The 17,885-nt window shown below is 37.8% G+C and overlaps 2 protein-coding genes across 2 annotated transcripts in view; one reads left to right on the top strand and one right to left on the bottom strand.

Moving 5' to 3' along the window:
- The window catches only part of LOC132786005 (IDLSRF-like peptide), a 74,928-nt gene that overhangs the window by 17,233 nt on the left and 39,810 nt on the right, over positions 1-17,885 (bottom strand). The gene's annotated exons all lie outside the window — the stretch shown is intronic.
- On the top strand, positions 12,924-14,367 carry LOC132786545 (uncharacterized). Its single transcript, XM_060793094.1, has one exon. The coding sequence runs from the start codon at positions 13,078-13,080 to the stop codon at positions 14,227-14,229; it is 1,152 nt and encodes a 383-aa protein (XP_060649077.1). The 5' UTR covers positions 12,924-13,077; the 3' UTR covers positions 14,230-14,367.

Below are 17,885 nucleotides of genomic sequence, written 5' to 3'. Positions count from 1 at the left end.
GTATTTATAGAATGGCGTATACTTGCTACTGATATTCATTATAGCCTCCCAATTTTAATTAATTAAATTATTTGAACATTTTGCTGGCCAGATAATCAACTAATGATAACGTTTGATTAACCAATTAACTCGATGTCCAAGCAAATAAACAAGAGTATATAGAAATATATTTGACTTGAGTAAGACGATATGCTTTCACTTTGCACAAAGCTTTCAACTGAAAGCCATACGTGTCGTATGCGCAATATATGTATATTGTGCTGGCTTTGTCACGTCAACTACAATTTACAGCCAACAATTGCAGCTTAGCTGACTCATGCAATTGCCCAGGTGTCAACTTGCACTGCATTTGCCTCGTTTTAAGTTGCCGCTGTAAAAGTTTTACAAGCAAAATAACAATGGAAACAATATCAAAACTACAATTTCAGATGCATGATTTATTTCGTTTTATTATTGTCCGCTCGTAGATTTGTATTACTATTTTGTTCTTTTCCTTTTTTTTTTGCTGTGAAAGGCGTGAAAACTGTGGAAAAACGATGCCATAAATTTTGCACTTTTATTGACGCTAGCCTCGTAAAAAGTGCATTTGGTTTAGCGGAAATAATGCTGGCGAATATGCGACTATAAATTCTTGGCAAAAATTTGTATGCATTTTCCCAGGCGTGTGTTCGTGTATAAAAACGTGTAAAGCCGTAATCATAAATTACATTTTCTAATAGCTTAGCCGGATGTGTGCAGAACTAATGCAATTTGTGTGAATCGCTGCAGAACGAACACTGAAAAAAATGTACGAAAAAAATGACAATCTAAAAGGAAATAATTCTTCCGCTACTTTTGCTGCAAAAGTATTTTCCTCGTCTTTAAAAGAAATCTCCTTAAATATATTAAGTATACGCCTCGCAGGCAGTTCACATATGTGTTGACTCTCTTTTTCATGTTGTCGCTTGCAATTTGTTGACAGGAAATGAACCGGAAATTGTGCACATCATTAAGTTGAAATGCAATTTCCAGGTGCATTTTTTGGTTTTCCTTCGGCCATGAATATAAATATAATATGCAATTTATTCTTTGCCCCAAGCGAGGCAAAACATTTCATTAAAATAAAATGAGAATTGCATTTTGGTTGAACGAGCACAGCTGATTAAATTAAATAAACAAATTTCAAGTTAGAACAAAAATGCAAATCAAAATTTGAAAGTCTCTTGATGCAAAATAAATCGTTTAAGGCTTGAACAATCGCCACCGTTTCTAGTCGGTGCAGTATCTCAATTGATGTTGGGCAACCAACCAAAGTCAGCTAACTGAATTCTCCGTAAAATGGTTAGTACCAGCTTTTTCCCCCGTTGGCATTCAGTGCAAGTCAACCGCAAATATTTTCCACCACATTTTCTGCTAGCTGTTGGTTTTGATTTGCGTTTTGCTCGCTAGCTCGCTCTCTATCTTTCTCTCTCTCTCTTTCTCTGTGTCTCTTAGTTTTGCTGGCCTGCTTTTATTTTTTGCGTTCAACACGCAACAGACAAAACAATGTCATTAAAGCAAAATAAGCGAACAGAAGTAAACACTCTCCCACATCCTTCTATGCCTCTCGCCTCTCGTCTTCTACAAAAACGCCCCAAAAATATTCACAAAATGGCTGAGCGACCATGTGTCAGTGGCTGCAATCAACCAAACTGCCAACAACACACACACAGACAGCAACACTCACACACACACACACACACAGCAACACTCACACGCAGACAATTGTCCATCGGCATTTTTCTACCCGCATCACATAGTGTAGAAGGGTATTATAACTTTTTGCCTTCAGCGAATGTTTAGAGTAGTCAGAAGAAGGTTTCTTTAACCGCATAAAGTATATATGTATTTTCTTGATCAAAATCAAGTGTACAGACAATAGCCATGTCCAACAGTCAGTTTGTCCGTATAAGGTATTAAGGTGTAATAGTTATTTCCACAGGACTTGGTGACTCCTGAAAATGTGGTAGCGATCGTTTAAAAATTGTAGAAGTAATTTAGAAATAATTTTACATGACATAAAACAGCTTCAATTGTTGCATCTTAGTTGCTTTGAACTCTTTGGTATTTTTTTGAATGTAGTATTATATTAATATACCGCACCGTTCCCCTTTCTTGCCTTTGCTTGTTATATTCGCTACCCATAAGGTAGGCTGTGCCTCCAAGAAATGTGTGTAACAGGCAGAAGGAGTCATCTCTGTCCCTTCAAGTATATATATTCTTGTGGAGCGTCAGCATTCGAGACGATATAGTCATGTCCGTCTGTCAAATATAGCCTTTGGTATATTTTTAAGTATTTTTTCGGTCTATTTTTAAAATAATACCGCACCGTTTTGCTTTCATACAAAGAGGGTAGCGGGTATCTTACAATCGAATACACTCCACTGTTGCTTTCTTAGTTGTTTCTATTTTTTTTTTGTGTGTTGTTGCGGGTGGCAGGCTGTCGTGTGGCATCGGAGGCATGTGGCATGTGCTAACAATGAGCAAACTACACCACACCAGTTAAATATATACAAACACACTCGTATATATATATTTGTACAGTCAAAGTTCGCATTAGTCGAAAATAAACGTTATACGCTGGCTAAAACTACAAATTTCGTAATTCGAATGCAAATTTCGCGGGTTTCATTTTACACAGCACTTACGCTTGAGTTTGCCAAATAAATAGCTGAATTAAACAAACTTTGCGACAACACGCTAAAATAAACGCATCGTTATTTGGATTGTTTCGAATTTCTCGCATGGTTCTTGTTACTGTCATCATTTAATTTGATAAATTTCATGGGAATTTATGATGAGCTAGAGTATGAGATAGTGCAGAGTAAAATGAGAATATTTGATAATACTATAAATAGGAAAATGGTTGCCTCATTTAGTAATTAGAAATCGTGTTAAAAGTCAGGGAAATTGAAACCTATATAGAAAATTAAGTTGCTGATTCTCTTTCGAGTTTTAATTAGATAAATTCACATAACATTATTCTAAAAAAAAAGTTTAATAAAAAGCTACATTTTTATTGTTCATAAATTTCGCATAAATTGTGAATCTCATAAAGACATCAAATTTAAATATATGCGAATTTCAATTATTAGAAATTGTAGACTAATCAAAAAAAAAATGCATATTGTTTTAGACAAAAATGAATATAATTAAATTAAATGTTAAACTTTAATGTTATCATTAAGCGTTATGCTTACTATTAAATATTCATGATAAATAAAGGAATAAAGATACACATATTTTAAATAATAAGAAATTGAATTCGAAATAAATTAGTTGTACATAAAAAGTAAATTAAAAATAATAAAATGAGATTTTAGGGACAAGCACCATAATTTATACTATAAACCTTAGCTTGTATTGATAGAAAATAAATAGTTAAATGAACAAATAAATGTTAATACACTAGCTGTTATATTTATTTAAATAACAACATAACATTTAAGCTAAAAAATAAATATTAAAGACTTCAGAACAATCAAATTAATAATGACTACAGCTTTTCTAAACGAAACATTTTCGTTTCCATTACATTTTTTTTCTGCCATTTACAATTTAACAGAAAACAAACTAAATTGTCAGCAACTTGTTTGCTTCTCTGATGTTAGCGAGCTGCCAAACGAGTCGATTACAATTGTATGCAATTCAATTTGTTGTGTGTGTGTCAACAACTTTTCCGCTCACTTTCACATGCAACAGCGAATCAAACTCAAACTCAAACACAAACACACACACACACATAGGCGCACTTACAATTAAGTGTTATATGCCCCAAAAACGACAAGTGACTAAACACGATTGATGTTAAGCCAAACAGCTCACTTGTAGAGGCACCTGGCAGCCATTCTGCCATTGAGTCCCTCTAACTGAATGACACTTGGCGATAGTAAATGTCCATGGTGTTGTGGATGAAAGCAAAAGGAAATCAAGCAAATTGGTGGAATTTCCGTTTCCTGCTTTTACTGCGAGTATAATGCCATGTTTGTCAACGATTTTCGTTTTTGGCTGCTATCAAAAGCTGTGCACCTCTCTCCCTTTTGAATAACAAACGAATAAATGTTTTGCTTTTTTATTACCTGACATTTTTGTTAAAGAGCAATAAAGGATGCTTTAATTGCCCGCAAGAAGCGCATTCAATTGTCGTTAACAGTTTGTAATAAAAATTGAACTTGTTTCTGATTTAGCGTGGCAAATGCGTTCATGTCACATTTGATTGCCCATTCGATTGTCAATTGCGAATTTAATGGACTACTATGTGGTAAATACATATATATTTAGCAGTGCCTTAAAGTCGCCTTGACCGACTTGCGACTGGTTTGGGGGCGAATAAATATTCTACAACACTGTTGTGGCAGAAAATAGCATTTACACAAAATGTCAGCGACATTTTGTTGTGGCTTGTGACAAGGTCCTTTTCGTCCTGTCCTGGTGACACATTTGTTGACCACATTAATTGCTTTGGCGGCCACAAAGGCCAACGTTGCCATGCGTCACTTGCATAAACTTGTGGGTCGACCTTGCACTTGGCTCCTCCAAGCACGTTGCAACTGAAATAATGCTTAAATAATTACCACTTGACGCACACACACACACACACACATACACACACACAGCTAAATATGACAATTAAGCCAAGCCAGCGTAGAGCATGGCAAAAGACGTGGAAAAAATAATAAATGCTCTCGCTGCGTTGACGCTGAAACCAGGCCAAAGCCAGACAAGTCAACTCAGCAGCAACAGCAACATCATCATCATCATCGTCATCGTCGTCGTCTGGCAGCTCATAATGCCATTTAAGTGCAGGCAATTAAAAATGTGGCACAAGTCGAAGCAGCTGCTTAGCTGACGCTATCATTAAACTCGTGCATTTAACACGGCTTCAAAGCTAAAAAAAAAAGGAGTCAAGCGCCATAATGTAGTGTATTTAAAGTCCGCCCTTCTTGACTTTTTTGTTTGCTACCTTTCACAAAAAAATTCCCGAGGCGTCGTAAACACGACACGACATTACCGGCAGGCCAGTTATTAACGAGCGGTAATCATGAAAAATGTTTGCTTCGCTCCCCCCCGCAATAAAACAAACGGGAAATGCACAAACAAGCCAAAAAAAAAACTGAGCCTGACTTGAGTCGCTTATTTACGCACGTATTTGCCAAATTCCTGCGGTCTCTGGAGCATTCATTTGAATTAGGCGCCTAATTGAAAGCACGTTAAGCCTGCCAAGTTGTTGTCTCAGCTGCTGTTCGTGTTCGTGATCGTGTTGTTGTCACTGGTTGTAATTGATTAATGAGCGCAACATTCGTTTTGATTAACGCCTCCGACAGCTTTGTCTAGTACACATAAAATAAAATATTGTGCATACGCCATGTTGGCAGGCATACAGAACCAGCTAAGCAAACAATTGTTTCATGAAGTGTCACCTGTTCGTTGTTTTATGCTTTTTACATTTTCGACTGAGACCATTTGACATTCAATGCTCAAGAGACAACACCTTGCGTCATAATCATCCCGGATGACAGGCATTTGGTTATCTGTCTCGGCTTAATCCCCACAATCAAATGCATAATACTATTTAAATGCAGTAAATGCCAAAAGTTAAAGCTAAAGTAAATGCCTCATGGTCTGATAGAGTATCAGGGCTGTCAATCAAAGTGCCAGCAATCTTTTGGCTTTATTTTAAATACATTTTCAGCAGCCGCATTATAAGCCAAGCGCTTGCTAATTTCGCACACATGCACGCACACATGAGCACACCCACACACACACATACGTGTATGTATACACACACACACCAGCTGGGATAACGATAAAACTCGGCACTTTCCCTACGGCAGCTTAACGCCTCACATTTGACTATCTCATGACAATGCTCCAAATAATCCTGCTCACGGCAACAGGAGCTTGTACACACAACAAAAACATCGAAGCAAATGGGGAAAAAAATGAAAATAAGCCGGATGTGAATATGTAAATTAAATCCAGACAAAAAACAACCAACACAACGAGCAACAAGCCGCTCGACGATGGCGACACAGGTGTGTGTGTGTCTACTCTCTTGAATGAAAGAATGGAAGAATGGAAGCAGCACAGCAGAGTTGATAAATTATTTACATTAAATCGTTTTGTGCGACTCGCAATGCTTTCTTTAAAGCCTGCCCAATGTACTCCTCCTAACTGGCATATGTGAACGTTCTCAACCGCCTTCGCAGTTAGCGAGAACTCAGCAACAGCTGCTACTGGATAATCAAGCAACCAGAACTAAATAATGTACAGCAAATTAAATACATATATTTTTGTTTTTGTTTTTTTTTGTGTGTGGGAAGTTCTGAGATGAAGCACAAAATTACCAAATGAATATTCATGAGTAAACAATATATTTAATTCTGATTTGTCCCCTAAAGAAAAAGTTTAAAACAAATATATGCTGCCTTTAATGTATTCAAATTTTATTATAATTAAGATATGGTTAAAAAGTTTGTCATATTTTATAACGAACGGAAAAGAGAAAGAAAAATTCTCTATTGAAATCATTGCCATTACTTTCTTGACTTTCGGATTAATTCTTTTTCCCAGCGGAGTCCTAAATTACAAATACTTAAACCCTAGTTAACGAATTTATACTAAGAGCAGTTGCTTATGAATAATAATGGCATTAAAATACAATACTAATGAAAACTAAATTAAACAATTTCCAATTAAAAATGTTGATAATAGCAGCAGACAAATACTAGAAATGCATCGCAAATTTTTTGCATAAAAACAAACTCATTATTAAATAAAATATTGAGCGGCTTACAATTTGCAAAAAATTATCAATAATAGAGTAATAAATCATAAATTCTTTGCACAATACCCAACTCATTATTTGATCAAAATGAGATTATTGAATGAAATACTAAAACAAAGCTGTAATAATTAATAACAAATTGTATTGTATTGAAATGTATTGAATTTTAAACTGATTTCATTTTATGTTAATGTGCAAGACTTTCTTGCAATATTTAATACTGCACTTAGTACAACATTCAATCATTAAATTTGATTCTGTTCAAATGAGATTGCCTAACATTTTACGCGGCATGAGATATTGGCGTCCAACGAAGAGTGCCGTTCAAATATTTATGACGAATTCATTTAGCCATAAGCAAATCAATCAATCAATTGAGCAAGGCGACCAACTGCGTCACAGCGTCAACAACAGCAACAGCAACAACATCAACAACGAGACACGCCCACATTGTCGATGTCTATGCTAAAAGCCTCCCAGGAAATGGGAAAGTCGAATTCGAGGAGGGAGTCCAACGGCGTGGCGTGGCAAATTGCGTGCTAGTCGTCAGCTGGTTGGCAACCCTTGCTACCCACACATTCACGATTCGTGTATCTATCATATCAATCCAAACATTTGATAGAAAACTCGTATTTTTGCACAACATCCTTCGTGTTTTCCCGTTGGCCGCACATTTATCAGGCAATTACCGGGTCGCTTAATTTATGGCGCCGACAAATCCGTCAATTTGCTCTGCAATCCTTCTTCTACTTCGCCATCATTAAATCCATTTTTTTTTTGTTGGTTACGCCTCATAAATTTAGCTTTGCATTTTCCAATGCCATTTGCCTTCTGATTGAATTACATTAAGTTCTGGTTAAGCCTCTTTTCTTTCCCTAGTGCAATATCGAGCTGTTTTCTTTTTGCATGCCTTTTGATTGGCCCACTTAATGGCTTTGTAATGATTTTCGTTATTAGCCTCGGGGACCTCGGGCTAAAACAAGTTGCTGTCATTGCGGACGATGATGGCACTAAGATAGCAACCAGCAATTTGTGTGAACCCCCCAAGCTCCAAACTACTATTGCCAATTAAGTGCTGTATCGCCATTTGTCATTGTGGATTATTAAGGTTAGTCGGCGATGTTGTATTGATTTGACATTACCGTTCCTGCAGGGCTTTCATATGTTCTCTATGACGATATGTTTTCGTAATGTTTGTTTTTTGGGGATGTTTCAAAATGTCCAACAAATTAGAAATCAATACAAGCTTAACGCGCTGCTTGTATAGTTGTTCAATATATGAGCTAAGTAAATTGTCATTGTTAATTTCATTATTGTTGATACTGAATGTGATAAAAGCTATAGAGTATTCGAATTAAAATCAATATGCGACAATGAATTCACGTTTGAGTTTGGGGGTATAACAATGAAATGTATTACCATTTTAATCGTAACGCAATGTAAAATCGCTCTTTAATTATTCACGAACTTAAATTTTGCAGCCCTGAGATGAACAATTCGATAAACACTGAAGAAGTTGATCGAATTGTTCCTTGCATATCATAAATATAATAAATATTCCATATCATACTTTTTTCATTATTGTTGATACAAATACATACGTTAGGACTACGCATTCGAATAAAAATAGATTTCTATCAATATTAGCAAACGAATTTATATCGATTTGTAGCATATATTTAATAATAACAGTATCTTTGCACTAACACTTTCATCATATGAGTTTCATTAGTATGCATTAACGTTCTTTTGAAATTTTTTTTATGATAATTTAAATTCTGTTCATTTAAAAATTGGAATTCTTAATACCAATATAACACAATGCATTTATGTTTAAAAATGCTAAACATTCTAAGGATCAATCTAACTACTATTACAACTAATTTTTAGAATACTGATATAATAATTATTCGTAGTAGTAGTTAGCATGATTTTGATTTGAATTTCTATTAGTATTTGCTTGCGTTTATTTAATATATTCAACATCTGTTTAATTTTACCATTCTAGTAATTCAACTTCACTTCTCTTTTCACAAACTATCCATGCTAATGTGCAACCTGTAGCAGCCATTATCTGAAACACTTGTCCACACTATTATCTCCATTATTTTATTAATTTACCAGCAATGCGCCAGCTTAAGTTGAGCTCTCAGCTTATACTAAATAATTAATAAACTATTCCTTAAGAGTTTAAATGTTTGCTCATACTTTGAAGCACACGGGAGCTCTTAGAGCATCAGAGGCAACAACAGCTTATGCAAAATTCGCTCACCACAAGGCGAATGAAGCCTTTTCAACTCTGGCGAAATTCCGACACGGAATGCAACAAAATCTAATAAAAACTTACACTTTAACCCCATTGTTGAGCTCTATAGTGCTTCAGTTTGGCTGTTTAAGTGCCGGAGTCGGAGTCCAAGTCAGTGGCGGTCCAGCGATGGCATGATGCTGCTGCTGCTTAAATTGTTGGCAACGTGTTGCCAAGCCAAAAGTCATAAAAGAAACACCAGCCGCACATTGAAGCTTGGCTTAAATCATTGCCTCCACTAATAATGAAATAGCAACCGAGAATACTATAGAAAGAGAGAGAGATAGCGAGAGTAAAGGGCAGAGGACAGACGGACTTTTTAAAGCAAAGGCAGCGCAATACAGCGAAACTCATAAAACTTGAGCAATCGCGCATAAATCTCCTGCAGACAAAATGGCCAACTGTTGTTGTTGTTTATCTTTGGCCAACTCGGTCTTGGTGCTTTTTCTTCTTTTCAGTTCCTTTTTTTTTGCTCGAGTCATGCAAAAGTTTGCATGCGATAGCGGGGAGTATTGGCATTCAGCAATAATAAAAGCCACTGGGGCAAATCGAAAGAACGGAAAGTGGGTGACAGGTGAAAGCGGCGCGTGTTTCATGTGATGGATCTAAGTAAAAGGGGAAAAAGAAATTCAAAGTTGGCAGGTGTTTTATACGGTTCTTGAGTGGCTAATCAAGACAGCCGGATCTCCATATATATGTTATTCCTTTCTATTCAACTTTTATTATCACAAGTAGCAAATCAATGAAGCAGTTTAAAACGCAATCCAATTGACTAGCAAACTTTTGCTTTGCAGACTGGAAATTGAGGCCTGTTTACAGGGTATAAATATAAATAGCAACTATTGTGACTCTTGGGCGCTATATCTGTTGTCACGTTGTTCACATAAAACCCTTTAATGCGTGCACAGTCACCACTTACCATTAAAAGCATTTTTCACCCAAAAAATCATGGCGGAAAAAAATCAATATATAAAAAATATAAGGGTCGCCATTGATTTTACATGCAAACGACTCGTCCATAATATTTTTGTGCGCTTTATTTATATCATCGCAAATCGAAACAGCTGCGCAGAAATCTTTTTGAACTTTGAACGGCATTGGTTTAAGTATTCTGTGATTTGTTAAGTCCACACCTCTTTTTTTACCCAACGAATTTCTATGGTGAGTTTTACAAGACTCTTTTCAAAATATAATATTATGTTAAGCGAACCCATTGCCTTGAGTTTATGTTTAAAATTCCTACGAAGAATTTTAATTAACATACATTATATGTATAATACAATATTATAGTAAGTCGACCGTAGAATGAAATTTATTCATGCTGATGAGCAATGTAAACCATGGTTTTTGTTGGCAAGAAACTTTATCAAAAGCTAAGCCTGCTTGCAAGTGTATAAAATATTCGGTTTATAAAAGCAACCTTGAGTATATATTTCTTTTTGTGGCTGCCTAAGGGTTGGAGGTGTAAGCAAGCGTGTTCGTGCCACGGCGCTGTAGTCAAACATCTTTGCAACATGCAATATGAAAGGCAACGCCAGCAGCAGCAACGTGAATGGCAGCACATAAATCTGTAAATGTGATAAATGGCTGTAAAGCGTAACTTAATGTTTATTTAAAATAATGATGATGAGCTGCTGTTCATGCGGCTGCTGCTGCCTCTGTGGCATGCGGCAAGTGGAGGCGCTGGACTGTAGCCATGGCTACAAGGCACCGCCAGTTAGCAGTTCCAGTTACTAGTGAGCAGAGCTAAAGTATCGTATGCAAATTTACCCAACACATTAGGCGAAATTGTCAAATGTCAGTTGTGAGTGGCTCTGTTTAAGGGACGCGCGCTGCCAACTGCCAGCTGCTGCCTTTCAGATGTCAATTATTCATAAATTGCGCATACGTTGACGCTCATTACGCATACGACCCGTGTGTGCGTGTGAGTGGTGAGTGTGGTGCATGAACACACAAATTGCTTTCATTTTGTGTGTGCGTGCATGTAAGTAAATGTGCGAGTATATATATGATATTAATTTGATTTACATATCGCCACGTGGCAGTTGTCCTTTTTACCTTTTTACGAGACGGCTCGCACATATATTTTGCTTGGGCATTTCGTTATTAGCATAATTTCAAATAGCTGAAGCGGGAGGCCGACGTCTTTTGAGCTTAAACTTTCGCACAACTTTCTGCTTCTTATAATTTCTGTCAAATGTTGTTTATAATGCCGACGCAACCGAATAATTTACGCACGAAATCGAAAAAGTTTCGGCCAATTGTTTTTTTAACGCGTTTTGTCTGTTTTCCTCGCATCTTTGTTTGTTTGTTTGTTTATCTTGGCTGCTGCTGTTGCTGGTTCCGTTTACGCTTAGTAAGCGATCACGATGAATACAAATGAATAAATTTTCACAAAGTATTTGCAAACTTAAAAGCATTATTAATGGCTTCCCATCGTGCTTGAGTTGCAAATAAATACTTAACTAACTTTACGACAGGTATCAAGTTGACTCTATAGATAAGGAAAACTGTAGTTAATAATTGTTTATGAAGTTGGGCGCTGCTGTCGTTGATCTGCTGAAGTGGGAGTAAAAGGTCTCTGGTGTCGTTGAGGCAAAAGCAGCAGTCGCTAAATCCCCATAGATACATTTTAAAATGAAATAAAAGCCGCACTCAATGTCTGCGAATAAAAATCTGTATATATTTTATATTTATTTGATGTGCCTGGCCACAATTTTTATTATTTATTTCTCTCTCTCTAATACTCTCAGTCTGGATGACTGTCGCAGTCTAAATACACAACGGGATGAGTAATGACAACTTTATCGTTCATCTGTTTGACTTGGGCGTTGTCAGCGCTGTTTTGTTCTATGAGCCTGTCGCACACACACACACACACGCATATACATATTTGATTATGCTCGTATTGCATTGGGCGCTTGTCAAAATAAATTCAACTTTGATGTATTTGCCAGTCAACGGCGGAGTAATCATAAGATGACATGTCTTGGGACCAACACACAGCACCATTCGCATTCGCATTCGCTTTATGAATATTGTCCCAACATTAGGGCATCTATTATGCAAGACGGCACTTCCATTTGGCCCTCGACCCAACAATCATAAACTTGACTCAATGCCGTCATTAACAGTTACAAATGCCCACAAAGAACTTGGGTTCGCAAATCTGACAGGAGTTCACTGAAATGGCCTGCAGTCGACAGTTCACTTTGCTCTTTTCTGCTTTCTGCTTTGCTGTTTTCACTTTTCTGTTTTCCCTTTTCGGTTCTTTTGACACATTTTGTTATGGAAATGCATTTATTCTGTACAATTGTATGCAATAAGCTGTTTTTATTGGATTTCCTTTGAATTTCATTTTCGTTTCCTTAGCGCAAACAAAAAATGTAGCATACTTTTCGGTGTTTCTATTTTTTCATAGACTTTACACCTCAGCCTAAAAACAAAGTCTAGAAATGAACCCGACAAGGGAATTTAAAAGGGATTTCAATATTTCAGTAAAATGTGTAGCATACTTTTCGGTGCTTAGAAATAACTCCAAGCAGAAAATTCAAAGAGGGATTTTAGCGTAAATTCTCATAAAACTTTTAGCTGAAGTCATTGCTATTTAAGCCAATAATAATTGAAGATGAAGAACGTAAGAAGTTTTGATGGGGATTGACTTGTACTTCCTCACATTAAGAATACATTAAGAATAAAATATTAAAAAGGAACGAACTTATGTTATTCTCTTAAAGCTTCGCCCTGCCTAGGCTATTGGAAAACTGTCTTTAAACTCTACATATGCCCATTGAGTTTTCTTTCAGAATGTATCGAAATTGTTTTGTTCGGCTTGTCTTGATGTAGAATCTCAAAAAACAAATCTTTTCACAAAATTTCAAATTACTTTAGACGTTTTATCATAAATAACAAAACAAAAATTTAAAAAAAATCAAATACAAGAATATTAATCCAGTTGAATGTGAAGATGCAGGCGCATCATGCCATGCCAGATTTCCGATGCCGGAATAACTGCCATCACAAGGAATGTCAGCGTCATGCGCCGCTCGGCATCATCGATCAGCATACGCAATGCAAGTGCCTGGGCGAGGTGAATGCCTCATCGATATTCCTGGAGAATGTACTTGACTTGGCCAACACATTGGCCCAGATTATGATCATCTGTGGATTGCACGAGTGCAAAGCCAAGTCCACCGTCGACATTATAACCTACGCCTTTCTGCACTACGATCAGGTTTGCTATTGCATCGACACGGTGCCCAAGAAGCGTTTGCGCAAAGAGGATTTGTTTCACGAGCTGGGCAAGAAGTCGCTGATGAACAAGGTCGAAGCACATCTGGCCTATAGTATCATCAAACGTGGCTTCAAGGCCTTCTACTACGAGCCCAAGGAGGAGCTGACCTACGATGATCAGGGCAGGCCCAGCTACAATGATGAATGTGTCTGGGTGCATGCGGCCCGCAAGTCAGCCGAAAGTTTTGCTCGCTTTGATGGACTCTCGTGCAGCGAACAGATGGCATACGAGGCCAAGATTAAGGTGGCATTCAAGAAGTACTACGATCGCATGCAGACGCGTAAACGTCAGCCAGAGGGCGATGATTGCAACTGTTGTTTCTGTGCCAAGAAGCGCGGACATTTGGTCTATGCCAAGGAGCCGGTGCCTTGCAGCACCAAACGCAAGCCGAAGCACGTCTGCCCCTATTGTTGCAAGAAGAAACAGAAACAACAGTACACTCATCCAGCCCGCCAACAGCCCAAGTGTCCCAAGTGCCATAAGGCACGCAAATTCTGCTGTTGCGCCAAAATGGACTTCAATCTGCAGTGGGTAAAGAGCATCTGGGACCGACCCGATTTCAATCAGTATTACAAGAACGAAATTGCCGAGATCGAAGAGCGTTTGGTCAAGGGTTCGTGCTGGTTGCCACCCGAACCTCTGGCAGCGGATGGTGCCGATGGCGAAGAAGTCGAAGAGGAGGAATTTGTGCCTGCGGATACTCAACTGGCCTTGGCTGGCAAGAGTGCGGCCGCATTGCCGCAGGACGAAGAGGAAGTGCCCGAGGTGCCAGCCACAGAAACTGTCGGCGATGGTCAAGATGAGGTGAAACCCGCAGAGGATTAAAGTTCAAAGGCGTCAGTGAAAAAGTACAGCAAAATTATAGTTCACAAATCATCATCATGGTCATCGTTAAAATTGTAATAAAAATTTATAATAAAGGCAAGATTTTAAACAACAAATAAGTTGCTCAATTAAAATATAACACTTAACGCGGCTAATATTATATGAAGATTAAATTTAAATTAAAAATACACATTTAAAAAACATTTTCAATTTGTACTTCTCACTTTGAATAACTGTACAAATTTCTTAATGTAATTTTGACTCTTAAAATGGCTGTTATGGAATTAATCTTGATAATCGTAATCTTAAGTTTTAATAAGGATACAAACTTAAAGAATTTCCTTTAAATATTTTCACAAAATGCACAATAATTTAAAGATATTGCTGTAAAACCATATTAATTTTATTAAAAACAGACAACAAATTTATCCCATGCTTATTTTGTTAATAAAATTCAGATTAGAAAATGTTACATCGCTGACCTTTACTTCGAGAATCTAAATCAAATATATGGCAGCACTTGAGGATTGACAGTGAAATCATTCCGCTCAAAATTTATCATCAGAATTAGCTGTCGCACCGCGAAATGGAATTGAGTCGGAATTGAGCGAAAGCAATTGCTTTGGCAACTCTAAATATTATATATTACATACAAAATTCAGTTTACGACAAACTAACATTTAAAATATAGCATTACATTATAATGCAACAGCATGTTTCGTCGTCACGAGCTGACAACGCAATGCGGCGAAGTCAAGAACGAGACGAGTTGCTATGCCCTCAATTTCAATGGCACCGTCTACTGCGAATGGAACTACAATGGCCTGGGCATCGATTATCAGATTCTCGCCGGTCCCACTTTCATTGTGGTCTTCATCATAGCCGGTGTCTTCATAGGTTTTGCGGCCGACAAATACAATCGGGTCAAGATGCTCACCGTGTGCACGGTGATCTATGGCATTGCGATCTTCCTGCACAGCAGCGTTAAGCAGTATTGGCATCAGGTGATATTGCGCATGATAATGGCCGCCGGTGAGTCCGGTTGCAATCCCTCGCCACCGGAATTATGTCCGATATTTTCCCGGAAAGCAAACGTGCCTTGGTTATGGCCATCTTCAACTGGGCCATCTATGGCGACTATGGCATTGCCTTCCCTGTGGGTCGTTACATTAGCAAGCTCAACTTCTTCGACTTGGGCTGGCGTGTGTGTTATCTGGGTGCCGGTGTCCTGACCGTCATTGTGGCCGCACTCACTGGATCGACGATCCTGAAGGAGCCGAAACGGAGGGCAATCGGTGAGGGAGATCGTCAAACGGCCAGCGGTGAAACCGACATTGTGGCAGGTGATCAAAAGTCCTGCCATGATTATGCTGATGATTGCCGCCTCCATATGTCACTGTGGGGCATGACGAAAAATGTTTACGAATTGCTCTCAGTTGAGTGTAAGAATGTGCACAGCAAAAGAGATCGTCAAAATGAGGGCCACCAAACTAAATGCACGACAAGCAACAGCGTCAACAAACAACATTCGTGACCAGCGCTTTTCTTGAGCTGCAGCGAGTTGCCATACTGTCCATCATTCGACTAAACATATTTGCGAAAGTTATGTTGAAAAGAAATACAAAAACGCAGCAGTCTGGCAACTCGACGATGCTTTTGGCTCACACATTTATTTACTTTGATTCTCAAATTCGAATTTCAACGACGAATTAACTGCGCGTCGATTTTAGTTAAGAGCGTGTTGTGTTTAGAGGTGGAGAACTATCGATAGTCGGCGCCATCGATAGCGAGCGATTTTTTCTCTTAATCCATCGATAGTGTCGATAATGCCATCGATAGTGTCATGCTTTTTAATTGTTAAATGTAAAATAAGCTATAATATGAAATTTAAACAAAACTTTATTACATTCTTAACTCTTAAAAATAAAAAATACATTTCATTTGTTGCTTTTGTGTTATGCAAATTAATAAATCATTTCATTTATTTAATAAACATTTTCATTTAGCTTCTTGGTAGAGTCATTTGTTCTTATTGAGGAACAATAACATGTTAATGTTTTCCTCCTTCAGTCGAGTTCGGCGATCGGAGACTATTTGTCCGGCCTTGCTAAACATGCGCTCGGACTCCACTGATGTGGCGGGTACGCACAAAAATTTAAACATTACGGTTTTTATAAGTTCCAGATCCGTTTCGTTCATCTGAAATTATAAACAAAAAACTGAATTTACTGAATTTCACTTAATACAAATACACTTGCACTTACCTTTTTCGACAATTGTTAGGAACTTCTCCATGCTATAACTTATTTTTACTCTTCACTTTCAACAATATTTTGGCTTTCCACTATATTTTTGCTTTGCGCTATATTTTTGATGTCCACTTTCAGCTATATTTTTTCTTTGTGATGTGAGACGCCGAGTGTAAAACTATGCAGGCCTGCCATCGATGGCGGTGCGATAGCGCCAAACCATCGATAGCGTCGATAGTGCCATCGACAGTTCTCCACCTCTAGTTGTGTTATGTCTCGCTAAATCTCCTTTTTTTGTGTTGTAAGGAATCGGTGTGCTTAAGGAAACGGTGCGTAAAGTTTTTTCTCTCCTTTTCAATTTTTATTTTATTTTGTTATGTGTGCATAAACGGAGTTGCCGTTAGAAATGTATATTAATTTATATTGGCGGTGTGCAGAAGCTTTTGCTAGGCCGCAAATAAAGAAAATTACCAAAAGACAATAGACGTTGCTGTTGTGTTGCCTGCCAATTCATCCACTTGTGTACGCGTATGCCGCTTACACACACATACATACATTGTATATCTTTCATTCAAGGCATACTATTGAATATATGTATATACCAACTATACCCATTCATATATTTTTATTTTTAGTATTTTTGTGGTATATTATTTTGGTGTATTTTGAAAATAATACCGCTTTTATTCAAAACGGGTAGTATGTATCGCAGAGCCGAGCACTGTAGCTTTCTTGTTATAATTTAAAGCCTATTTATAATATAAGTTTTAATTTTTTCTTTTTTCCTCAATTGGGGATTTCATTTCATGTTACCAGGACCTGTAATCAAAAGGCCCAACCATGAGTGATACAGGGGATGATGTCATCGAGGTAAATGGGGACTCCGCATATAGTCGGGCAAAGCTGCAGCAGTTACGCGCTTCTGCTCCCTTTGTCAGGACCTTGGTGACGACCTTTAAACATAAGATGACAAAAGAGCAGTGGAAAAAACTGAACATGCTCAGCGAACTCTTGGAGAACGAGAAGTAATACATTTTGCAACAAATGATCATAGTTACAATACTAATCAAATCTCCTTCCTATATAGCATGTCGTCGGCGATGTTTGCGCGCTGTATGGAGTCGAGGCTGACAAATATTGAGACGATGATCAATAAACTCAAGTCCAAATATGAACCTGTAAGTAGATAGTTTATCGATATCATCAAACTTGCTTAACTCATTATTTCATATCGTTTGCAGTTATTGCATCCCACGGAAGTCATCGTGATAGATGACGAACAGCCAAGTACTTCCACATCAGCGTGGCGTAATGCAAATGGAGCCAATAAAGGTAAGACTCAAGAGGCTAGCACTTGTGCAACTGCCACTTCAAGTACCGCCGCCAAGACGAATGCTATCAACGGAA

The sequence above is a fragment of the Drosophila nasuta genome, chromosome 2R (assembly GCF_023558535.2).
Source record: "Drosophila nasuta strain 15112-1781.00 chromosome 2R, ASM2355853v1, whole genome shotgun sequence".
NCBI classification, from domain to species: Eukaryota; Metazoa; Arthropoda; class Insecta; order Diptera; family Drosophilidae; genus Drosophila; species Drosophila nasuta.
Note: the sequence above shows the minus strand (reverse complement) of the source record. Positions and strands in the feature narration are given on the sequence as shown.